Source organism: Hypanus sabinus, chromosome 29 (assembly GCF_030144855.1).
Source record: "Hypanus sabinus isolate sHypSab1 chromosome 29, sHypSab1.hap1, whole genome shotgun sequence".
NCBI classification, from domain to species: Eukaryota; Metazoa; Chordata; class Chondrichthyes; order Myliobatiformes; family Dasyatidae; genus Hypanus; species Hypanus sabinus.
In genome coordinates this window covers 987,836-1,013,883 of record NC_082734.1, presented here as the reverse complement: position 1 = coordinate 1,013,883, position 26,048 = coordinate 987,836, and the positions used below count along the sequence as shown (strand labels likewise).

The following is a 26,048-nucleotide window of genomic DNA, read 5'->3' as shown; positions in this document are numbered from 1 at the left end:
TTCCTCCAATCATCTTAAAAGTCTGGCTCTCCACTCTATTCCTCTTATCTGGCCGCTTCCATCCCTGACCCTGTTCAGGGCTTCCTTCACCATGTTGGTATCTTCCTTGGTTTTCACTGCTTTCAGTCATGCAAGTCCCATGTGAAGACTCTGAAACACCATCGCACTCAGATGTAGAAGGATTCTTCATTGCTGTTTCCGTAACAATTTTGTTTGACCAGTCAGGCTGAACCCCCTAACCTGGAGGACAGGTGGACCACTCTTAGTCTGGCCTCTACCCTTTGACCTGTTTGGCTTGGGTGACCCTACCAAGAACCAAAGCATAAAGCCCTGACTCCAGCCAACAGTAGCGGTTTCGGGGCCACTGAGACACACAAGCCTCCACACCCTATGAGATGTTGAGGTCCTCTTGAGCATCTCCAGCACTTTTCCAGATTTTCAGCATCTGCAGATTCTCCTTATGCTTGTAGCTACAAGACTAAATCTGTTTGTCTACGATATCGTAACACAGGAAACAGCAGAGGAACCTAGCAGGACAGACAGCTTCTATAAATGGTAACTATTTCTTCATGAGGGAGAATTTTGTATTTTCCCCTGAAGTGGTCCAACTTATTCCTGAAAAACCAGTTGCCTCCTTGCTGACAGTCAACTCAAGGATGAGTGCTCTACTCTCTCTACACCTCTGTGTTGCTAGGCACAACCCAAACATCATCTGTAAGTTTGCTGATGACACCACTGTTGTTGGCAGAATTTCAGATGGCGTCAGGAGAGAGATCAGCTAGTTGATTATTGTTGCAACAACAAGCTTGCATTTAACATCAGCAAGAGCAGAGAATTTGATTGTGGATGAGGAAGGGAAAGAGGGGAGAACAAACACCAGTCCTCATCAAGGGGTCAATGGTGGAAAGGGTGACCTGTTTGAAGTTCCCGGATGAACATTTCAAAGGATCTATCCTGGGCTTAGTACATTGATCACATCTCAGTGAAAGTATGTGAGGTCTCTACTTTGTGAGGAGATTTGGTTTGTCATCAAAGTATTGGATGAACGAATAGATCATCAATCCGCTGTGAGTCAGAACAGTGACTTTCAGGTCTGCCAAACAAGTAAACAGCAGAGGTCCAGATGTGACCTTTGGAAAGCTATTTCACATGCAAGGTAGCAATTCCAGATCAAACTTGAATCACGGAAGGATGTTCGACAACTGTGGCAGGGTTTGAATCCATGGAAAGCATCGAGCCCAGGCAGTGTACCTGACCGAGGACTAAAGGCTTGAGCTGATCAACTGGCTGGAGTGTTCACTGAGATCTTTAACCCCTGGCTTTGGCAGTCTGATATACCCACTTGCTTCAAGCAGGCTTCAGTTATACCTTTGCCTAATAACATGGTAACCTGCCTCAATGACTATTGTCCGGTAATACTTACATCCACGGTTATGAAGTATTTTGAGAGGTTGGTGATGAAACGTATCAGTTCTTGCTGAAGAAGTGACTGATCCACTCCAGTCTGCTACGGGTCGACAGCAGATGCTATTTTATTGGCTGTTCGCTCAACCCTGCAACATCTAGACGGTGAAGGTACATGCATCACGTGCTCTTCATTGGCTGCAGCCCAGCATTCCTCTCAAAACTAATCAATAAACTCCAAGACCTAGGACTCAATGGTCCTTGTACAACTGGATCCTCAACCTCCTCACTTGCAGACCCAGTCAGCTTCGATTAGCAACATCTATCACAAGACTGGGTGCTTTGCCCCTTGCTCTATTTGCTTCACATTTATACACACTTATCACACTTCACACTTACGCACAGCTCCAATGCATATTCAGGTTTGCTGATGACACCACTGCTGTGGGCCAAATCAAAGATGGTGACAAGTCAGCATAGAGGAGAGAGACTGGAAACCTGGCTGAGTGGTACCATACCAGCAACCTATCACTCAGTGTCAGCAAGACCAAAGAACTGATTATAGTCTTCTGGAGGAGGAAAGCAGAGGTCCATGAGTCAGTCCTCATCAGAGGTGGAGAGGGTCAGTAAATCATGACCTGGTACTGAATCACCAATGCCATTGAATGGAAAAGCCTACAAAAAGTAGTGGATTCAGCTCAGTCTATCATGGGTAAAGCCGTCCCCAGCATTGAGTACATCAACACTGAGTGTTGTCACAAGAAAACTACATCCATTGTCAAGGAACCGCACAATCTTTTCTCTCTGCTGCCATCGGGAAGGAGGTACAGGAGCCTCAGGACTCACACCACCAGGTTCAGGAACAGTTACTACCCCTCAACCATCAGGCTCTTGAACCAGAGGGTGTAACTTCACTCCCCCAACACTGAACTGATTCCACAATCTATAGACACGACAACTCATAGTTTTAATACATAATTTGTGTACTATTATTTTGTATTTTTCCCCTTTTTGTATTTATACAATTTTTTTCCTTTTGCGAATTGGTTGTTTGCCCATCTTTGTAGTTTCTCACTGATTCTATTTCCTTTGTACAATGAATGCCCGCAAGGAAATGAGTCTCAGGGCTGTATATGGTGACGTGTATGTACTTGGGTAGTAAATTTATTTTGAACTTGGAAGACTGGCAAATTTGCATAGATGTATGCTGACTGGTTGCAGGCTCGTCCAGCTCCACCAAAGGCATAACCCGCTCTGGAAATGCAGACGCCTTCCTGAGGCAGTGCTTCAGGAAGGCCGCATCATTGGTGAGGAGCCTGGGCACCCACGGTCCACCAACGGGTTTCTAATGGTGCATGAACAAACGTTACCTCATTAATTTATCCTGTTTATTTACTCTTTCGGAGTTTATTTTAATTGTTGCAAAACAACAAATCTCCATAAGACATGGGAGCAAATTAGGCCACTCGGCCATCGAGTCTGTTCTACCATTTGATCACAGTTCATCCATTTCCTACTGAGCCTCATCCTCCAGCCTTCTCAATGCAACGTGACTAATCATGAACCTCTGCCTTAAATATACCCAATGACTTGGCCTCCACAGCTGCCTAAGGCAACAAATTGAACAGATTTCATCATCTCCTTTCTAAAGCAACATCCCTCTATTAGAAGTTGTGGCCTCTGGTTCTAGACTTGCCCCACTATAGGAAACATCGTCTTGACGTCCACTCTATGTAAATTTCATGATGTACACTCAGTGGTCACTTTTTTGACTACCTCCTGTACCTAACAAAGTGGCACTGAGTGTATGTTCATGGCCTTCTGCTACAGCCCGTCCACATCAAGGTTCAATGTGTTGTGAATTAAAAGATGCTCTTCTGCACACCACTGTTGTAACGTGTGGTTATTTGAGTTACTGTCACCTTCCTATCAGCTTGAACCAGTCTGGCCATTCTCCTTTGACCTCTCGCATTAACAATGAGCTTTCTCTCACAGAACTGCCTCTTATTGGATGTTTTTTTTGTGGTCTTTTGCACCATTCTCTAAACTCTAGAGACTGTTATGCATGAAAATCCCAGAATTTCATCAGTTTCTGAGATACTCAAACCGCCCCATCTGGCACAAACAATCATTCCACAGTAAAGGTCACTTATCATATTTCTTCCCCCATTCTGATGTTTGCTCTGAACAACAACTGAACCTCTTGACCATGTCTGTATGCTTTTATGCATTGAGTTGCTGCCATGTGATTGGCTGATTAGATATTTATATTAATGAGTGGGTGTACCTAATGGCTACTGAGTGCATAATCCTAATTAACAGGTTTGTTCATTATGAGAACTGAACAGACTAACTACTTTAAAAGAAAAGTGGTTCTTTTTTAACCCTCTCTTCACCTTCACCCACAGGTCTGCGGAGACATTCATGGGCAGTTCTATGACTTGAAGGAGTTATTCCGGGTGAGTCTGGTATCCTTCCCTTCTGCCTGCAGTTTGACACCCATACACCCTCCAAATCAAGCTTCCCTTCCTCCCCCACTTCTTCTCACCCGCCATTCGCCCCACCACTTTGCACTTTGACCTCCCCCACCCTGCCATCCAAGTCTCTCCCCCTTTCTCTCCATGCTATTCTACACAGTCTTCACCCCCACTGCTCTGTCCCTGGATTCATCTCCCCAGAATCTACACCGTACCTACTCTCTGCCTACAAGTTCTCTGACTTGCACTCGTTCTCCCTCATCATCTCCTCCCTGCCCTCTGGTTTTGCATGCTCCCCACCCCCCAGGTCCCTCACACTCTTAACCCCCGGGCCTCCCCTTTTTTCCTGTCTGACCAGCCTTCTCCCCGGGGCTCCATTGGCTCTCTCTCACCATGTGTTTCTTATTCCTTTCCCCACGACCTGTGAGTCCTCCTCCCCCACTCTGTACCACCACAATACCTCTACCATATCCTTCCCTGCCCTCTCCCCAGCAGCATACTGGCTCCTACTGACCTGTTATCTACTCTCTCTTGCCCTCCCTCCCTCCCCGTCAGGTTGGGGGAGATGTACCAGAAACAAACTATCTGTTCATGGGTGACTTTGTGGACCGAGGGTTCTACAGTGTAGAAACTTTCCTCCTGCTCCTTGCTCTGAAGGTAAGGCAGCCTCATCATGAGTCCGAGATCGGAAATATGTGGTGGAATGGTGCGGATGGAGCTTCACTCTATTTCTTACCTGGGACTGTGTGGAGGGAGATTCACGCTGTGTCTGACCCCAGGAGAGTGTGATGGGACAATGTTGATGGAGATTCACTCTGTGTCTGACCCCGGGAGTGTGTGATGGGACGGTGTGGATGGAGATTCACTCTGTGTCCAACCCCGGGAGTGTGGGATGGGACAGTGGAGGGAGATTCAATCTGTATCTGACACCGGGAGTGTGTGATGGGACAGTGTGGAGGGAGATTCACTCTGTGTCTGACCCCGGGAGTGTGTGATGGGACGGTGTGGAGGGAGTTTCACTCTGTGTCTGACCCTGGGAGTGTGTGATGGGACGGTGTGGAGGGAGATTCACTCTGTGTCTGACCCCGGGTATGTGTGATGGGATGGTGTGGACAGAGTTTCACTCTGTGTCTGACCCTGCAACCATGTGATGGGACAGTGTGGAGGGAGCTACACTCTGTGTCTGACCCCGGGAGTGTCTCATGGGATGGTGTGGAGGGAGATTCACTCTGTGTCTGACCCCGGGTATGTGTGATGGGATAGTGTGGAGGGAGTTTCACTCTGTCTGACCCCGGGAGTGTGTGATGGGACGGTTTGGAAGGAGTTTCACTCTGTCGAACCCTGGGAGTGTGTGATAAGATGTTGTGGAGGGAGATTCACTCTGTGTCTGACCCTTGGAGCTTGTGATAGGACAGTGTTGAGGGAGTTTCACACTGTGTCTGACCCCAGGAATGAGTGGAGGGAGATTCACTTTGTGTCTGACCCCAGGACTGTGTGATGGTACAGTGCGGTGGGAGTGTCACTCTGTCTGACCCCAGGAGTCTGTGATGGGATGGTGTGGACAGAGTTTCACTCTGTCTGACCCCAGGAGAGTGGAATGGGACAGTGTGGAGGGAGTTTCCGTCTGTGTCTGACCCTGGGAGTGTGTGATGCGATGGTGTGGAGGGAGTTTCACTCTGTGTCTGACACCGGGAGTGTGTGTTCGGATGGTGTGGATGGAGTTTCACTCTGTGTCTGACCCCGGGAGAGTGTGATTGGACTGTGTGGATGGAGTTTCACTCTGTTTCTGACCCTGGGAGTGTGTGATGGGAAGGTGTGGAGGGAGATTCACTCTGTCTGACCCTGGGAGTGTGTGATGGGACGGTGTGGAGGGAGTTTCACTCTGTTTCTGACCCTGGGAGTGTGTGATGGGAAGGTGTGGAGGGAGATTCACTCTGTCTGACACCGGGAGTGTGTGATGGAATGGTGTGGATGGAGTTTCACTCTGTCTGACCCCGGGAGTGTGTGGAAGGAGATTCACTCTGTGTCTGACCCTGGGAGTGTGTGGAGGGAGATTCTCTCTGTGTCTGACCCTGGGAGTGTGTGATGGGACTGTGTGGATGGAATTTCACTCTGTTTCTGACCCTGGGAATGTGTGATGGGACGGTGTGGTGGGAGATTCATTCTGTGTCCGACCCCGGGAGTGTGTGATGGGACTGTGAGGATGGAGTTTCACTCTGTTTCTGACCCTGCATCCGTGTGATGGGACAGTGTGGAGGGAGCTACACTCTGTGTCTGACCCCGGGAGTGTCTCATGGGATGGTGTGGAGGGAGATTCACTCTGTGTTTGACCCCGGGTATGTGTGATGGGATAGTGTGGAGGGAGTTTCACTCTGTCTGACCCCGGGAGTGTGTGATGGGACTGTGTGGATGGAGTTTCACTCTGTTTCTGACCCTGCAACCGTGTGATGGGACAGTGTGGAGGGAGCTACACTCTGTGTCTGTCCCCGGGAGTGTGTGGAGGAAGATTCACTCTGTGTCTGACCCCGGGAGTGTGTGATGGGAAGGTGTGGAGGGAGATTCACTCTGTCTGACCCTGGGAGTGTGTGATGCGACAGTGTGGAGGGAGATTCACTCTGTGTCTGACGCCGGGAGTGTGTGATGGAATGGTGTGGATGGAGTTTCACTCTGTGTCTGACCCCGGGAGTGTGATGGGACAGTGTGGAGGGAGTATCACTCTGTGTCTGACCCTGGGAGTGTGTGATGGGAAGGTGTAGAGGGAGTTTCACTCTGTCTGACCCCGGGAGAGTGGGGAGGGAGATTCACTCTGTATCTGACCCCAGGACTCTGTGGAGGGAGCTGCACTCAGTGTCTGACACCGGGAGTGTGTGATGGGACAGTGTGGAGGGAGTTTCACTCTGTTTCTGACCCTGGGAGATTCACTCTGTGTCTGACCCCGGGTATGTGTGATGGGATAGTGTGGAGGGAGTTTCACTCTGTCTGACCCCGGAAGAGTGTGATTGGACAGAGTGGAGGGAGTATCACTCTGTGTCTGACCCTGGGAGAGTGTGATGGGACTGTGTGGATGGAGTTTCACTCTGTTTCTGAGCCTGGGAGTGTGTGATGGGAAGGTGTGGAGGGAGATTCACTCTGTCTGACCCCGGGAGTGTGTGATGCGACAGTGTGGAGGGAGATTCTCTCTGTGTCTGACCCTGGGAGTGTGTGCTGGGACTGTGTGGATGGAATTTCACTCTGTTTCTGACCCTGGGAGTGTGTGATGGGACGGTGTGGAGGGAGTTTCACTCTGTCTGACCCTGGGAGTGTGTGATTGGACAGAGTGGAGGGAGTATCACTCTGTGTCTGACCCTGGGAGTGTGTGATGGGACTGTGTGGATGGAGTTTCACTTTGTTTCTGAGCCTGGGAGTGTGTGATGGGACGGTGTAGAGGGAGTTTCACTCTGTTTCTGACCCTGGGAGTGTGTGATGGGAAGGTGTGGAGGGAGATTCACTCTGTCTGACCCTGGGAGTGTGTGATGGGACGGTGTGGAGGGAGTATCACTCTGTGTCTGACCCTGGGAGTGTGTGATGGGACTGTGTGGAAGGAGTTTCACTTTGTTTCTGACCCTGGGAGTGTGTGGTGCGACAGTGTGGAGGGAGATTCACTCTGTTTCTGACCCTGGGAGTGTGTGATGGGAAGGTGTGGAGGGAGATTCACTCTGTCTGACGCCGGGAGTGTGTGATGGAATGGTGTGGAGGGAGTTTCACTCTGTTTCTGACCCTGGGAGTGTCTCATGGGATGGTATGGAGGGAGATTCACTCTGCGTCTGACCCCGGGTATGTGTGATGGGATAGTGTGGAGGGAGTTTCACTCTGTCTGACCCCGGAAGAGTGTGATTGGACAGAGTGGAGGGTGTATCACTCTGTGTCTGACCCTGGGAGTGTGTGATGGGACTGTGTGGATGGAATTTCACTCTGTTTCTGACCCTGGGAGTGTGTGATGGGACGGTGTGGAGGGAGTTTCACTCTGTCTGACCCTGGGAGTGTGTGATTGGACAGAGTGGAGGGAGTATCACTCTGTGTCTGACGCTGGGAGTGTGTGATGGGACTGTGTGGATGGAGTTTCACTTTGTTTCTGAGCCTGGGAGTGTGTGATGGGATGATGTGGAGGGAGTTTCACTCTGTTTCTGACCCTGGGAGTGTGTGATGGGACGGTGTGGAGGGAGTTTCACTCAGTCTGACCCTGGGAGTGTGTGATGGGAAGGTGTGGATGGAATTTCACTCTGTTTCTGACCCTGGGAGTGTGTGATGGGACGGTGTGGAGGGAGTTTCACTCTGTCTGACCCTGGGAGTGTGTGATTGGACAGAGTGGAGGGAGTATCACTCTGTGTCTGACCCTGGGAGTGTGTGATGGGACTGTGTGGATGGAGTTTCACTTTGTTTCTGAGCCTGGGAGTGTGTGATGGGATGGTGTGGAGGGAGTTTCACTCTGTTTCTGACCCTGGGAGTGTGTGATGGGATGGTGTGGAGGGTGTTTCACTCAACTGACCCTGGGAGTGTGTGATGGGACGGTGTGGAGGGACTTTCACTCTGTCTGACCCTGGGAGTGTGTGATTGGACAGAGTGGAGGGAGTATCACTCTGTGTCTGATCCTGGGAGTGTGTGATGGGAAGGTGTGGAGGGAGATTCACTCTGTGTCTGACCCTGGGAGTGTGTGATGGGACTGTGTGGATGGAATTTCACTCTGTTTCTGACGCAGGGAGTGTGTGATGGGACGGTGTGGAGGGAGTTTCACTCTGTTTCTGACCCTGGGAGTGTGTGATGCGACAGTGTGGAGGGAGATTCACTCTGTTTCTGACCCTGGGAGTGTGTGTTGGGAAGGTGTGGAGGGAGATTCACTCTGTCTGAGACCGGGAGTGTGTGATGGAATGGTGTGGATGGAGTTTCACTCTGTCTGACCCCGGGAGTGTGTGGAAGGAGATTCACTCTGTGTCTGACCCCGGGAGTGTGTGGAGGGAGATTCACTCTGTATCTGACCCCAGGAGCTGCACTCAGTGTCTGACAGCGGGAGTGTGTGATGGGACAGTGTGCAGGGAGTTTCACTCTGTTTCTGACCCTGGGAGTGTGTGATGGGACAGTGTGGAGGGAGCTGCACTCTGTGTCTGACCCCGGGAGTGTCTCATGGGATGGTATGGAGGGAGATTCACTCTGCGTCTGACCCCGGGTATGTGTGATGGGATAGTGTGGAGGGAGTTTTACTCTGTCTGACCCCGGAAGAGTGTGATTGGACAGAGTGGAGGGAGTATCACTCTGTGTCTGACCCTGGGAGTGTGTGATGGGACTGTGTGGATGGAATTTCACTCTGTTTCTGACCCTGGGAGTGTGTGATGGGACGGTGTGGAGGGAGTTTCACTCTGTCTGACCCTGGGAGTGTGTGATTGGACAGAGTGGAGGGAGTATCACTCTGTGTCTGACCCTGGGAGTGTGTGATGGGACTGTGTGGATGGAGTTTCACTTTGTTTCTGAGCCTGGGAGTGTGTGATGGGATGGTGTGGAGGGAGTTTCACTCTGTTTCTGACCCTGGGAGTGTGTGATGGGAAGGTGTGGAGGGAGATTCACTCTGTCTGACCCTGGGAGTTTGTGATGGGACTGTGTGGATGGAGTTTCACTTTGTTTCTGAGCCTGGGAGTGTGTGATGGGACGGTGTGGAGGGAGTTTCACTCTGTTTCTGACCCTGGGAGTGTGTGATGGGAAGGTGTGGAGGGAGATTCACTCTGTGTCTGACCCTGGGAGTGTGTGATGGGACTGTGTGGATGGAATTTCACTCTGTTTCTGACGCAGGGAGTGTGTGATGGGACGGTGTGGAGGGAGTTTCACTCTGTTTCTGACCCTGGGAGTGTGTGATGCGACAGTGTGGAGGGAGATTCACTCTGTTTCTGACCCTGGGAGTGTGTGATGGGAAGGTGTGGAGGGAGATTCACTCTGTCTGACACCGGGAGTGTGTGATGGAATGGTGTGGATGGAGTTTCACTCTGTCTGACCCCGGGAGTGTGTGGAAGGAGATTCACTCTGTATCTGACCCCAGGACTGTGTGGAGGGAGCTGCACTCAGTGTCTGACACCGGGAGTGTGTGATGGGACAGTGTGCAGGGGGTTTCACTCTGTCTGACCCTGAGAATGTGTGATGGGACGGTGTGGTGGGAGATTCACTCTGTTTCTGACCCTGCAACCGTGTGATGGGACAGTGTGGAGGGAGCTACACTCTGTGTCTGTCCCCGGGAGTGTGTGGAGGAAGATTCACTCTGTGTCTGACCCTGGGAGTGTGTGATGGGAAGGTGTGGAGGGAGATTCACTCTGTCTGACCCTGGGAGTGTGTGATGCGACAGTGTGGAGGGAGATTCACTCTGTGTCTGACCCTGGGAGTGTGTGATGGGAAGGTGTGGAGGGAGATTCACTCTGTCTGACGCCGGGAGTGTGTGATGGAATGGTGTGGATGGAGTTTCACTCAGTGTCTGACCCCGGGAGTGTGATGGGACAGTGTGGAGGGAGTATCACTCTGTGTCTGACCCTGGGAGTATGTGATGGGAAGGTGTAGAGGGAGTTTCACTCTGTCTGACCCCGGGAGTGTGTGGAAGGAGATTCACTCTGTGGCTGACGCCGGGAGAGTGGGGAGGGAGATTCACTCTGTATCTGAACCCAGGACTCTGTGGAGGGAGCTGCACTCAGTGTTTGACACCGGGAGTGTGTGATGGGACAGTGTGGAGGGGGTTTCACTCTGTCTGACCCCGGGAGTGTGTGATGGGACTGTGTGGATGGAGTTTCACTCTGTTTCTGACCCTGCAACCGTGTGATGGGACAGTGTGGAGGGAGCTACACTCTGTGTCTGACCCCGGGAGTGTGTGGAGGAAGATTCTCTCTGTGTCTGACCCTGGGAGTGTGTGATGGGACTGTGTGGATGGAATTTCACTCTGTTTCTGACCCTGGGAGTGTATGATAGGACGGTTTGGAGGGAGTTTCACTCTGTCTGACCCTGGGAGTGTGTGATTGGACAGAGTGGAGGGAGTATCACTCTGTGTCTGACCCTGGGAGTGTGTGATGGGACTGTGTGGATGGAGTTTCACTCTGTTTCTGTGCCTGGGAGTGTGTGATGGGAAGGTGTGGAGGGAGATTCACTCTGTCTGACCCTGGGAGTGTGTGATGCGACAGTGTGGAGGGAGATTCTCTCTGAGTCTGACCCTGGGAGTGTGTGATGGGACTGTGTGGATGGAGTTTCACTCTGTTTCTGTGCCTGGGAGTGTGTGATGGGAGTGTGTGGAAGGAGATTCACTCTGTGTCTGACCCTGGGAGTGTGTGGAGGGAGATTCTCTCTGTGTCTGACCCTGGGAGTGTGTGATGGGACTGTGTGGATGGAATTTCACTCTGTTTCTGACCCTGGGAATGTGTGATGGGACGGTGTGGTGGGAGATTCATTCTGTGTCCGACCCCGGGAGTGTGTGATGGGACTGTGAGGATGGAGTTTCACTCTGTTTCTGACCCTGCATCCGTGTGATGGGACAGTGTGGAGGGAGCTACACTCTGTGTCTGACCCCGGGAGTGTCTCATGGGATGGTGTGGAGGGAGATTCACTCTGTGTTTGACCCCGGGTATGTGTGATGGGATAGTGTGGAGGGAGTTTCACTCTGTCTGACCCCGGGAGTGTGTGATGGGACTGTGTGGATGGAGTTTCACTCTGTTTCTGACCCTGCAACCGTGTGATGGGACAGTGTGGAGGGAGCTACACTCTGTGTCTGTCCCCGGGAGTGTGTGGAGGAAGATTCACTCTGTGTCTGACCCCGGGAGTGTGTGATGGGAAGGTGTGGAGGGAGATTCACTCTGTCTGACCCTGGGAGTGTGTGATGCGACAGTGTGGAGGGAGATTCACTCTGTGTCTGACGCCGGGAGTGTGTGATGGAATGGTGTGGATGGAGTTTCACTCTGTGTCTGACCCCGGGAGTGTGATGGGACAGTGTGGAGGGCGTATCACTCTGTGTCTGACCCTGGGAGTGTGTGATGGGAAGGTGTAGAGGGAGTTTCACTCTGTCTGACCCCGGGAGAGTGGGGAGGGAGATTCACTCTGTATCTGACCCCAGGACTCTGTGGAGGGAGCTGCACTCAGTGTCTGACACCGGGAGTGTGTGATGGGACAGTGTGGAGGGAGTTTCACTCTGTTTCTGACCCTGGGAGATTCACTCTGTGTCTGACCCCGGGTATGTGTGATGGGATAGTGTGGAGGGAGTTTCACTCTGTCTGACCCCGGAAGAGTGTGATTGGACAGAGTGGAGGGAGTATCACTCTGTGTCTGACCCTGGGAGAGTGTGATGGGACTGTGTGGATGGAGTTTCACTCTGTTTCTGAGCCTGGGAGTGTGTGATGGGAAGGTGTGGAGGGAGATTCACTCTGTCTGACCCCGGGAGTGTGTGATGCGACAGTGTGGAGGGAGATTCTCTCTGTGTCTGACCCTGGGAGTGTGTGCTGGGACTGTGTGGATGGAATTTCACTCTGTTTCTGACCCTGGGAGTGTGTGATGGGACGGTGTGGAGGGAGTTTCACTCTGTCTGACCCAGGGAGTGTGTGATTGGACAGAGTGGAGGGAGTATCACTCTGTGTCTGACCCTGGGAGTGTGTGATGGGACTGTGTGGATGGAGTTTCACTTTGTTTCTGAGCCTGGGAGTGTGTGATGGGACGGTGTAGAGGGAGTTTCACTCTGTTTCTGACCCTGGGAGTGTGTGATGGGAAGGTGTGGAGGGAGATTCACTCTGTCTGACCCTGGGAGTGTGTGATGGGACGGTGTGGAGGGAGTATCACTCTGTGTCTGACCCTGGGAGTGTGTGATGGGACTGTGTGGAAGGAGTTTCACTTTGTTTCTGACCCTGGGAGTGTGTGGTGCGACAGTGTGGAGGGAGATTCACTCTGTTTCTGACCCTGGGAGTGTGTGATGGGAAGGTGTGGAGGGAGATTCACTCTGTCTGACCCCGGGAGTGTGTGGAAGGAGATTCACTCTGTATCTGACCCCAGGACTGTGTGGAGGGAGCTGCACTCAGTGTCTGACACCGGGAGTGTGTGATGGGACAGTGTGCAGGGGGTTTCACTCTGTCTGACCCTGAGAATGTGTGATGGGACGGTGTGGTGGGAGATTCATTCTGTGTCCGACCTCGGGAGTGTGTGATGGGACTGTGTGGATGGAGTTTCACTCTGTTTCTGACCCTGCAACCGTGTGATGGGACAGTGTGGAGGGAGCTACACTCTGTGTCTGTCCCCGGGAGTGTGTGGAGGAAGATTCACTCTGTGTCTGACCCCGGGAGTGTGTGATGGGAAGGTGTGGAGGGAGATTCACTCTGTCTGACCCTGGGAGTGTGTGATGCGACAGTGTGGAGGGAGATTCACTCTGTGTCTGACCCTGGGAGTGTGTGATGGGAAGGTGTGGAGGGAGATTCACTCTGTCTGACGCCGGGAGTGTGTGATGGAAAGGTGTGGATGGAGTTTCACTCTGTGTCTGACCCCGGGAGTATGATGGGACAGTGTGGAGGGAGTATCACTCTGTGTCTGACCTGGGAGTATGTGATGGGAAGGTGTAGATGGAGTTTCACTCTGTCTGACCCCGGGAGTGTGTGGAAGGAGATTCACTCTGTGGCTGACGCCGGGAGAGTGGGGAGGGAGATTCACTCTGTATCTGACCCCAGGACTCTGTGGAGGGAGCTGCACTCAGTGTCTGACACCGGGAGTGTGTGATGGGACAGTGTGCAGGGGGTTTCACTCTGTCTGACCCTGAGAATGTGTGATGGGACGGTGTGGTGGGAGATTCATTCTGTATCCGACCTCGGGAGTGTGTGATGGGACTGTGTGGATGGAGTTTCACTCTGTTTCTGACCCTGCAACCGTGTGATGGGACAGTGTGGAGGGAGCTACACTCTGTGTCTGTCCCCGGGAGTGTGTGGAGGAAGATTCACTCTGTGTCTGACCCTGGGAGTGTGTGATGGGAAGGTGTGGAGGGAGATTCACTCTGTCTGACCCTGGGAGTGTGTGATGCGACAGTGTGGAGGGAGATTCACTCTGTGTCTGACCCTGGGAGTGTGTGATGGGAAGGTGTGGAGGGAGATTCACTCTGTCTGACGCCGGGAGTGTGTGATGGAATGGTGTGGATGGAGTTTCACTCAGTGTCTGACCCCGGGAGTGTGATGGGACAGTGTGGAGGGAGTATCACTCTGTGTCTGACCCTGGGAGTATGTGATGGGAAGGTGTAGAGGGAGTTTCACTCTGTCTGACCCCGGGAGTGTGTGGAAGGAGATTCACTCTGTGGCTGACGCCGGGAGAGTGGGGAGGGAGATTCACTCTGTATCTGAACCCAGGACTCTGTGGAGGGAGCTGCACTCAGTGTTTGACACCGGGAGTGTGTGATGGGACAGTGTGGAGGGGGTTTCACTCTGTCTGACCCCGGGAGTGTGTGATGGGACTGTGTGGATGGAGTTTCACTCTGTTTCTGACCCTGCAACCGTGTGATGGGACAGTGTGGAGGGAGCTACACTCTGTGTCTGACCCCGGGAGTGTGTGGAGGAAGATTCTCTCTGTGTCTGACCCTGGGAGTGTGTGATGGGACTGTGTGGATGGAATTTCACTCTGTTTCTGACCCTGGGAGTGTATGATAGGACGGTTTGGAGGGAGTTTCACTCTGTCTGACCCTGGGAGTGTGTGATTGGACAGAGTGGAGGGAGTATCACTCTGTGTCTGACCCTGGGAGTGTGTGATGGGACTGTGTGGATGGAGTTTCACTCTGTTTCTGTGCCTGGGAGTGTGTGATGGGAAGGTGTGGAGGGAGATTCACTCTGTCTGACCCTGGGAGTGTGTGATGCGACAGTGTGGAGGGAGATTCTCTCTGAGTCTGACCCTGGGAGTGTGTGATGGGACTGTGTGGATGGAGTTTCACTCTGTTTCTGTGCCTGGGAGTGTGTGATGGGAGTGTGTGGAAGGAGATTCACTCTGTGTCTGACCCTGGGAGTGTGTGGAGGGAGATTCTCTCTGTGTCTGACCCTGGGAGTGTGTGATGGGACTGTGTGGATGGAATTTCACTCTGTTTCTGACCCTGGGAATGTGTGATGGGACGGTGTGGTGGGAGATTCATTCTGTGTCCGACCCCGGGAGTGTGTGATGGGACTGTGAGGATGGAGTTTCACTCTGTTTCTGACCCTGCATCCGTGTGATGGGACAGTGTGGAGGGAGCTACACTCTGTGTCTGACCCCGGGAGTGTCTCATGGGATGGTGTGGAGGGAGATTCACTCTGTGTTTGACCCCGGGTATGTGTGATGGGATAGTGTGGAGGGAGTTTCACTCTGTCTGACCCCGGGAGTGTGTGATGGGACTGTGTGGATGGAGTTTCACTCTGTTTCTGACCCTGCAACCGTGTGATGGGACAGTGTGGAGGGAGCTACACTCTGTGTCTGTCCCCGGGAGTGTGTGGAGGAAGATTCACTCTGTGTCTGACCCCGGGAGTGTGTGATGGGAAGGTGTGGAGGGAGATTCACTCTGTCTGACCCTGGGAGTGTGTGATGCGACAGTGTGGAGGGAGATTCACTCTGTGTCTGACGCCGGGAGTGTGTGATGGAATGGTGTGGATGGAGTTTCACTCTGTGTCTGACCCCGGGAGTGTGATGGGACAGTGTGGAGGGAGTATCACTCTGTGTCTGACCCTGGGAGTGTGTGATGGGAAGGTGTAGAGGGAGTTTCACTCTGTCTGACCCCGGGAGAGTGGGGAGGGAGATTCACTCTGTATCTGACCCCAGGACTCTGTGGAGGGAGCTGCACTCAGTGTCTGACACCGGGAGTGTGTGATGGGACAGTGTGGAGGGAGTTTCACTCTGTTTCTGACCCTGGGAGATTCACTCTGTGTCTGACCCCGGGTATGTGTGATGGGATAGTGTGGAGGGAGTTTCACTCTGTCTGACCCCGGAAGAGTGTGATTGGACAGAGTGGAGGGAGTATCACTCTGTGTCTGACCCTGGGAGAGTGTGATGGGACTGTGTGGATGGAGTTTCACTCTGTTTCTGAGCCTGGGAGTGTGTGATGGGAAGGTGTGGAGGGAGATTCACTCTGTCTGACCCCGGGAGTGTGTGATGCGACAGTGTGGAGGGAGATTCTCTCTGTGTCTGACCCTGGGAGTGTGTGCTGGGACTGTGTGGATGGAATTTCACTCTGTTTCTGACCCTGGGAGTGTGTGATGGGACGGTGTGGAGGGAGTTTCACTCTGTCTGACCCTGGGAGTGTGTGATTGGACAGAGTGGAGGGAGTATCACTCTGTGTCTGACCCTGGGAGTGTGTGATGGGACTGTGTGGATGGAGTTTCACTTTGTTTCTGAGCCTGGGAGTGTGTGATGGGACGGTGTAGAGGGAGTTTCACTCTGTTTCTGACCCTGGGAGTGTGTGATGGGAAGGTGTGGAGGGAGATTCACTCTGTCTGACCCTGGGAGTGTGTGATGGGACGGTGTGGAGGGAGTATCACTCTGTGTCTGACCCTGGGAGTGTGTGATGGGACTGTGTGGAAGGAGTTTCACTTTGTTTCTGACCCTGGGAGTGTGTGGTGCGACAGTGTGGAGGGAGATTCACTCTGTTTCTGACCCTGGGAGTGTGTGATGGGAAGGTGTGGAGGGAGATTCACTCTGTCTGACGCCGGGAGTGTGTGATGGAATGGTGTGGAGGGAGTTTCACTCTGTTTCTGACCCTGGGAGTGTCTCATGGGATGGTATGGAGGGAGATTCACTCTGCGTCTGACCCCGGGTATGTGTGATGGGATAGTGTGGAGGGAGTTTCACTCTGTCTGACCCCGGAAGAGTGTGATTGGACAGAGTGGAGGGAGTATCACTCTGTGTCTGACCCTGGGAGTGTGTGATGGGACTGTGTGGATGGAATTTCACTCTGTTTCTGACCCTGGGAGTGTGTGATGGGACGGTGTGGAGGGAGTTTCACTCTGTCTGACCCTGGGAGTGTGTGATTGGACAGAGTGGAGGGAGTATCACTCTGTGTCTGACGCTGGGAGTGTGTGATGGGACTGTGTGGATGGAGTTTCACTTTGTTTCTGAGCCTGGGAGTGTGTGATGGGATGATGTGGAGGGAGTTTCACTCTGTTTCTGACCCTGGGAGTGTGTGATGGGACGGTGTGGAGGGAGTTTCACTCAGTCTGACCCTGGGAGTGTGTGATGGGAAGGTGTGGATGGAATTTCACTCTGTTTCTGACCCTGGGAGTGTGTGATGGGACGGTGTGGAGGGAGTTTCACTCTGTCTGACCCTGGGAGTGTGTGATTGGACAGAGTGGAGGGAGTATCACTCTGTGTCTGACCCTGGGAGTGTGTGATGGGACTGTGTGGATGGAGTTTCACTTTGTTTCTGAGCCTGGGAGTGTGTGATGGGATGGTGTGGAGGGAGTTTCACTCTGTTTCTGACCCTGGGAGTGTGTGATGGGATGGTGTGGAGGGTGTTTCACTCAACTGACCCTGGGAGTGTGTGATGGGACGGTGTGGAGGGACTTTCACTCTGTCTGACCCTGGGAGTGTGTGATTGGACAGAGTGGAGGGAGTATCACTCTGTGTCTGATCCTGGGAGTGTGTGATGGGAAGGTGTGGAGGGAGATTCACTCTGTGTCTGACCCTGGGAGTGTGTGATGGGACTGTGTGGATGGAATTTCACTCTGTTTCTGACGCAGGGAGTGTGTGATGGGACGGTGTGGAGGGAGTTTCACTCTGTTTCTGACCCTGGGAGTGTGTGATGCGACAGTGTGGAGGGAGATTCACTCTGTTTCTGACCCTGGGAGTGTGTGTTGGGAAGGTGTGGAGGGAGATTCACTCTGTCTGAGACCGGGAGTGTGTGATGGAATGGTGTGGATGGAGTTTCACTCTGTCTGACCCCGGGAGTGTGTGGAAGGAGATTCACTCTGTGTCTGACCCCGGGAGTGTGTGGAGGGAGATTCACTCTGTATCTGACCCCAGGAGCTGCACTCAGTGTCTGACAGCGGGAGTGTGTGATGGGACAGTGTGCAGGGAGTTTCACTCTGTTTCTGACCCTGGGAGTGTGTGATGGGACAGTGTGGAGGGAGCTGCACTCTGTGTCTGACCCCGGGAGTGTCTCATGGGATGGTATGGAGGGAGATTCACTCTGCGTCTGACCCCGGGTATGTGTGATGGGATAGTGTGGAGGGAGTTTTACTCTGTCTGACCCCGGAAGAGTGTGATTGGACAGAGTGGAGGGAGTATCACTCTGTGTCTGACCCTGGGAGTGTGTGATGGGACTGTGTGGATGGAATTTCACTCTGTTTCTGACCCTGGGAGTGTGTGATGGGACGGTGTGGAGGGAGTTTCACTCTGTCTGACCCTGGGAGTGTGTGATTGGACAGAGTGGAGGGAGTATCACTCTGTGTCTGACCCTGGGAGTGTGTGATGGGACTGTGTGGATGGAGTTTCACTTTGTTTCTGAGCCTGGGAGTGTGTGATGGGATGGTGTGGAGGGAGTTTCACTCTGTTTCTGACCCTGGGAGTGTGTGATGGGACGGTGTGGAGGGTGTTTCACTCAGTCTGACCCTGGGAGTGTGTGATGGGACGGTGTGGAGGGAGTTTCACTCTGTTTCTGACCCTGGGAGTGTGTGATGGGAAGGTGTGGAGGGAGATTCACTCTGTCTGACCCTGGGAGTTTGTGATGGGACTGTGTGGATGGAGTTTCACTTTGTTTCTGAGCCTGGGAGTGTGTGATGGGACGGTGTGGAGGGAGTTTCACTCTGTTTCTGACCCTGGGAGTGTGTGATGGGAAGGTGTGGAGGGAGATTCACTCTGTGTCTGACCCTGGGAGTGTGTGATGGGACTGTGTGGATGGAATTTCACTCTGTTTCTGACGCAGGGAGTGTGTGATGGGACGGTGTGGAGGGAGTTTCACTCTGTTTCTGACCCTGGGAGTGTGTGATGCGACAGTGTGGAGGGAGATTCACTCTGTTTCTGACCCTGGGAGTGTGTGATGGGAAGGTGTGGAGGGAGATTCACTCTGTCTGACACCGGGAGTGTGTGATGGAATGGTGTGGATGGAGTTTCACTCTGTCTGACCCCGGGAGTGTGTGGAAGGAGATTCACTCTGTATCTGACCCCAGGACTGTGTGGAGGGAGCTGCACTCAGTGTCTGACACCGGGAGTGTGTGATGGGACAGTGTGCAGGGGGTTTCACTCTGTCTGACCCTGAGAATGTGTGATGGGACGGTGTGGTGGGAGATTCATTCTGTGTCTGACCCCGGGAGTGTGTGATGGGACTGTGTGGATGGAGTTTCACTCTGTTTCTGACCCTGCAACCGTGTGATGGGACAGTGTGGAGGGAGCTACACTCTGTGTCTGTCCCCGGGAGTGTCTCATGGGATGGTGTGGAGGGAGATTCACTCTGTGTTTGACCCCGGGTATGTGTGATGGGATAGTGTGGAGGGAGTTTCACTCTGTCTGACCCCGGGAGTGTGTGATGGGACTGTGTGGATGGAGTTTCACTCTGTTTCTGACCCTGCAACCGTGTGATGGGACAGTGTGGAGGGAGCTACACTCTGTGTCTGTCCCCGGGAGTGTGTGGAGGAAGATTCACTCTGTGTCTGACCCCGGGAGTGTGTGATGGGAAGGTGTGGAGGGAGATTCACTCTGTCTGACCCTGGGAGTGTGTGATGCGACAGTGTGGAGGGAGATTCACTCTGTGTCTGACCCTGGGAGTGTGTGATGGGAAGGTGTGGAGGGAGATTCACTCTGTCTGACGCCGGGAGTGTGTGATGGAAAGGTGTGGATGGAGTTTCACTCTGTGTCTGACCCCGGGAGTATGATGGGACAGTGTGGAGGGAGTATCACTCTGTGTCTGACCTGGGAGTATGTGATGGGAAGGTGTAGATGGAGTTTCACTCTGTCTGACCCCGGGAGTGTGTGGAAGGAGATTCACTCTGTGGCTGACGCCGGGAGAGTGGGGAGGGAGATTCACTCTGTATCTGAACCCAGGACTCTGTGGAGGGAGCTGCACTCAGTGTTTGACACCGGGAGTGTGTGATGGGACAGTGTGGAGGGGGTTTCACTCTGTCTGACCCCGGGAGTGTGTGATGGGACTGTGTGGATGGAGTTTCACTCTGTTTCTGACCCTGCAACCGTGTGATGGGACAGTGTGGAGGGAGCTACACTCTGTGTCTGACCCCGGGAGTGTGTGGAGGAAGATTCTCTCTGTGTCTGACCCTGGGAGTGTGTGATGGGACTGTGTGGATGGAATTTCACTCTGTTTCTGACCCTGGGAGTGTATGATAGGACGGTTTGGAGGGAGTTTCACTCTGTCTGACCCTGGGAGTGTGTGATTGGACAGAGTGGAGGGAGTATCACTCTGTGTCTGACCCTGGGAGTGTGTGATGGGACTGTGTGGATGGAGTTTCACTCTGTTTCTGTGCCTGGGAGTGTGTGATGGGAAGGTGTGGAGGGAGATTCACTCTGTCTGACCCTGGGAGTGTGTGATGCGACAGTGTGGAGGGAGATTCTCTCTGAGTCTGACCCTGGGAGTGTGTGATGGGACTGTGTGGATGGAGTTTCACTCTGTTTCTGTGCCTGGGAGTGTGTGATGGGAGTGTGTGGAAGGAGATTCACTCTGTGTCTGACCCTGGGAGTGTGTGGAGGGAGATTCTCTCTGTGTCTGACCCTGGGAGTGTGTGATGGGACTGTGTGGATGGAATTTCACTCTGTTTCTGACCCTGGGAATGTGTGATGGGACGGTGTGGTGGGAGATTCATTCTGTGTCCGACCCCGGGAGTGTGTGATGGGACTGTGAGGATGGAGTTTCACTCTGTTTCTGACCCTGCATCCGTGTGATGGGACAGTGTGGAGGGAGCTACACTCTGTGTCTGACCCCGGGAGTGTCTCATGGGATGGTGTGGAGGGAGATTCACTCTGTGTTTGACCCCGGGTATGTGTGATGGGATAGTGTGGAGGGAGTTTCACTCTGTCTGACCCCGGGAGTGTGTGATGGGACTGTGTGGATGGAGTTTCACTCTGTTTCTGACCCTGCAACCGTGTGATGGGACAGTGTGGAGGGAGCTACACTCTGTGTCTGTCCCCGGGAGTGTGTGGAGGAAGATTCACTCTGTGTCTGACCCCGGGAGTGTGTGATGGGAAGGTGTGGAGGGAGATTCACTCTGTCTGACCCTGGGAGTGTGTGATGCGACAGTGTGGAGGGAGATTCACTCTGTGTCTGACGCCGGGAGTGTGTGATGGAATGGTGTGGATGGAGTTTCACTCTGTGTCTGACCCCGGGAGTGTGATGGGACAGTGTGGAGGGAGTATCACTCTGTGTCTGACCCTGGGAGTGTGTGATGGGAAGGTGTAGAGGGAGTTTCACTCTGTCTGACCCCGGGAGAGTGGGGAGGGAGATTCACTCTGTATCTGACCCCAGGACTCTGTGGAGGGAGCTGCACTCAGTGTCTGACACCGGGAGTGTGTGATGGGACAGTGTGGAGGGAGTTTCACTCTGTTTCTGACCCTGGGAGATTCACTCTGTGTCTGACCCCGGGTATGTGTGATGGGATAGTGTGGAGGGAGTTTCACTCTGTCTGACCCCGGAAGAGTGTGATTGGACAGAGTGGAGGGAGTATCACTCTGTGTCTGACCCTGGGAGAGTGTGATGGGACTGTGTGGATGGAGTTTCACTCTGTTTCTGAGCCTGGGAGTGTGTGATGGGAAGGTGTGGAGGGAGATTCACTCTGTCTGACCCCGGGAGTGTGTGATGCGACAGTGTGGAGGGAGATTCTCTCTGTGTCTGACCCTGGGAGTGTGTGCTGGGACTGTGTGGATGGAATTTCACTCTGTTTCTGACCCTGGGAGTGTGTGATGGGACGGTGTGGAGGGAGTTTCACTCTGTCTGACCCTGGGAGTGTGTGATTGGACAGAGTGGAGGGAGTATCACTCTGTGTCTGACCCTGGGAGTGTGTGATGGGACTGTGTGGATGGAGTTTCACTTTGTTTCTGAGCCTGGGAGTGTGTGATGGGACGGTGTAGAGGGAGTTTCACTCTGTTTCTGACCCTGGGAGTGTGTGATGGGAAGGTGTGGAGGGAGATTCACTCTGTCTGACCCTGGGAGTGTGTGATGGGACGGTGTGGAGGGAGTATCACTCTGTGTCTGACCCTGGGAGTGTGTGATGGGACTGTGTGGAAGGAGTTTCACTTTGTTTCTGACCCTGGGAGTGTGTGGTGCGACAGTGTGGAGGGAGATTCACTCTGTTTCTGACCCTGGGAGTGTGTGATGGGAAGGTGTGGAGGGAGATTCACTCTGTCTGACGCCGGGAGTGTGTGATGGAATGGTGTGGAGGGAGTTTCACTCTGTTTCTGACCCTGGGAGTGTCTCATGGGATGGTATGGAGGGAGATTCACTCTGCGTCTGACCCCGGGTATGTGTGATGGGATAGTGTGGAGGGAGTTTCACTCTGTCTGACCCCGGAAGAGTGTGATTGGACAGAGTGGAGGGAGTATCACTCTGTGTCTGACCCTGGGAGTGTGTGATGGGACTGTGTGGATGGAATTTCACTCTGTTTCTGACCCTGGGAGTGTGTGATGGGACGGTGTGGAGGGAGTTTCACTCTGTCTGACCCTGGGAGTGTGTGATTGGACAGAGTGGAGGGAGTATCACTCTGTGTCTGACGCTGGGAGTGTGTGATGGGACTGTGTGGATGGAGTTTCACTTTGTTTCTGAGCCTGGGAGTGTGTGATGGGATGATGTGGAGGGAGTTTCACTCTGTTTCTGACCCTGGGAGTGTGTGATGGGACGGTGTGGAGGGAGTTTCACTCAGTCTGACCCTGGGAGTGTGTGATGGGAAGGTGTGGATGGAATTTCACTCTGTTTCTGACCCTGGGAGTGTGTGATGGGACGGTGTGGAGGGAGTTTCACTCTGTCTGACCCTGGGAGTGTGTGATTGGACAGAGTGGAGGGAGTATCACTCTGTGTCTGACCCTGGGAGTGTGTGATGGGACTGTGTGGATGGAGTTTCACTTTGTTTCTGAGCCTGGGAGTGTGTGATGGGATGGTGTGGAGGGAGTTTCACTCTGTTTCTGACCCTGGGAGTGTGTGATGGGATGGTGTGGAGGGTGTTTCACTCAACTGACCCTGGGAGTGTGTGATGGGACGGTGTGGAGGGACTTTCACTCTGTCTGACCCTGGGAGTGTGTGATTGGACAGAGTGGAGGGAGTATCACTCTGTGTCTGATCCTGGGAGTGTGTGATGGGAAGGTGTGGAGGGAGATTCACTCTGTGTCTGACCCTGGGAGTGTGTGATGGGACTGTGTGGATGGAATTTCACTCTGTTTCTGACGCAGGGAGTGTGTGATGGGACGGTGTGGAGGGAGTTTCACTCTGTTTCTGACCCTGGGAGTGTGTGATGCGACAGTGTGGAGGGAGATTCACTCTGTTTCTGACCCTGGGAGTGTGTGTTGGGAAGGTGTGGAGGGAGATTCACTCTGTCTGAGACCGGGAGTGTGTGATGGAATGGTGTGGATGGAGTTTCACTCTGTCTGACCCCGGGAGTGTGTGGAAGGAGATTCACTCTGTGTCTGACCCCGGGAGTGTGTGGAGGGAGATTCACTCTGTATCTGACCCCAGGAGCTGCACTCAGTGTCTGACAGCGGGAGTGTGTGATGGGACAGTGTGCAGGGAGTTTCACTCTGTTTCTGACCCTGGGAGTGTGTGATGGGACAGTGTGGAGGGAGCTGCACTCTGTGTCTGACCCCGGGAGTGTCTCATGGGATGGTATGGAGGGAGATTCACTCTGCGTCTGACCCCGGGTATGTGTGATGGGATAGTGTGGAGGGAGTTTTACTCTGTCTGACCCCGGAAGAGTGTGATTGGACAGAGTGGAGGGAGTATCACTCTGTGTCTGACCCTGGGAGTGTGTGATGGGACTGTGTGGATGGAATTTCACTCTGTTTCTGACCCTGGGAGTGTGTGATGGGACGGTGTGGAGGGAGTTTCACTCTGTCTGACCCTGGGAGTGTGTGATTGGACAGAGTGGAGGGAGTATCACTCTGTGTCTGACCCTGGGAGTGTGTGATGGGACTGTGTGGATGGAGTTTCACTTTGTTTCTGAGCCTGGGAGTGTGTGATGGGATGGTGTGGAGGGAGTTTCACTCTGTTTCTGACCCTGGGAGTGTGTGATGGGACGGTGTGGAGGGTGTTTCACTCAGTCTGACCCTGGGAGTGTGTGATGGGACGGTGTGGAGGGAGTTTCACTCTGTTTCTGACCCTGGGAGTGTGTGATGGGAAGGTGTGGAGGGAGATTCACTCTGTCTGACCCTGGGAGTTTGTGATGGGACTGTGTGGATGGAGTTTCACTTTGTTTCTGAGCCTGGGAGTGTGTGATGGGACGGTGTGGAGGGAGTTTCACTCTGTTTCTGACCCTGGGAGTGTGTGATGGGAAGGTGTGGAGGGAGATTCACTCTGTGTCTGACCCTGGGAGTGTGTGATGGGACTGTGTGGATGGAATTTCACTCTGTTTCTGACGCAGGGAGTGTGTGATGGGACGGTGTGGAGGGAGTTTCACTCTGTTTCTGACCCTGGGAGTGTGTGATGCGACAGTGTGGAGGGAGATTCACTCTGTTTCTGACCCTGGGAGTGTGTGATGGGAAGGTGTGGAGGGAGATTCACTCTGTCTGACACCGGGAGTGTGTGATGGAATGGTGTGGATGGAGTTTCACTCTGTCTGACCCCGGGAGTGTGTGGAAGGAGATTCACTCTGTATCTGACCCCAGGACTGTGTGGAGGGAGCTGCACTCAGTGTCTGACACCGGGAGTGTGTGATGGGACAGTGTGCAGGGGGTTTCACTCTGTCTGACCCTGAGAATGTGTGATGGGACGGTGTGGTGGGAGATTCATTCTGTGTCTGACCCCGGGAGTGTGTGATGGGACTGTGTGGATGGAGTTTCACTCTGTTTCTGACCCTGCAACCGTGTGATGGGACAGTGTGGAGGGAGCTACACTCTGTGTCTGTCCCCGGGAGTGTCTCATGGGATGGTGTGGAGGGAGATTCACTCTGTGTTTGACCCCGGGTATGTGTGATGGGATAGTGTGGAGGGAGTTTCACTCTGTCTGACCCCGGGAGTGTGTGATGGGACTGTGTGGATGGAGTTTCACTCTGTTTCTGACCCTGCAACCGTGTGATGGGACAGTGTGGAGGGAGCTACACTCTGTGTCTGTCCCCGGGAGTGTGTGGAGGAAGATTCACTCTGTGTCTGACCCCGGGAGTGTGTGATGGGAAGGTGTGGAGGGAGATTCACTCTGTCTGACCCTGGGAGTGTGTGATGCGACAGTGTGGAGGGAGATTCACTCTGTGTCTGACCCTGGGAGTGTGTGATGGGAAGGTGTGGAGGGAGATTCACTCTGTCTGACGCCGGGAGTGTGTGATGGAAAGGTGTGGATGGAGTTTCACTCTGTGTCTGACCCCGGGAGTATGATGGGACAGTGTGGAGGGAGTATCACTCTGTGTCTGACCTGGGAGTATGTGATGGGAAGGTGTAGATGGAGTTTCACTCTGTCTGACCCCGGGAGTGTGTGGAAGGAGATTCACTCTGTGGCTGACGCCGGGAGAGTGGGGAGGGAGATTCACTCTGTATCTGACCCCAGGACTCTGTGGAGGGAGCTGCACTCAGTGTCTGACACCGGGAGTGTGTGATGGGACAGTGTGCAGGGGGTTTCACTCTGTCTGACCCTGAGAATGTGTGATGGGACGGTGTGGTGGGAGATTCATTCTGTATCCGACCTCGGGAGTGTGTGATGGGACTGTGTGGATGGAGTTTCACTCTGTTTCTGACCCTGCAACCGTGTGATGGGACAGTGTGGAGGGAGCTACACTCTGTGTCTGTCCCCGGGAGTGTCTCATGGGATGGTGTGGAGGGAGATTCACTCTGTCTGACCCCGGGAGTGTGTGATGGGACTGTGTGGATGGAGTTTCACTCTGTTTCTGACCCTGCAACCGTGTGATGGGACAGTGTGGAGGGAGCTACACTCTGTGTCTGTCCCCGGGAGTGTGTGGAGGAAGATTCACTCTGTGTCTGACCCTGGGAGTGTGTGATGGGAAGGTGTGGAGGGAGATTCACTCTGTCTGACCCTGGGAGTGTGTGATGCGACAGTGTGGAGGGAGATTCACT

The 26,048-nt window shown here is 53.3% G+C and overlaps 1 protein-coding gene across 6 annotated transcripts in view; it reads left to right on the top strand.

Annotated features, from left to right (window-relative positions):
* The window catches only part of ppp4cb (protein phosphatase 4, catalytic subunit b), a 51,275-nt gene that overhangs the window by 3,638 nt on the left and 21,589 nt on the right, over positions 1 to 26,048 (top strand). For all 6 annotated transcript variants that reach the window (XM_059953321.1, XM_059953323.1, XM_059953322.1 and 3 more), the window contains 2 exons: positions 3,813 to 3,863; positions 4,437 to 4,538. In XM_059953321.1, coding sequence (XP_059809304.1) covers positions 3,813 to 3,863; positions 4,437 to 4,538 — 153 coding nt within the window. The remainder of the gene's footprint in view (positions 1 to 3,812; positions 3,864 to 4,436; positions 4,539 to 26,048) is intronic.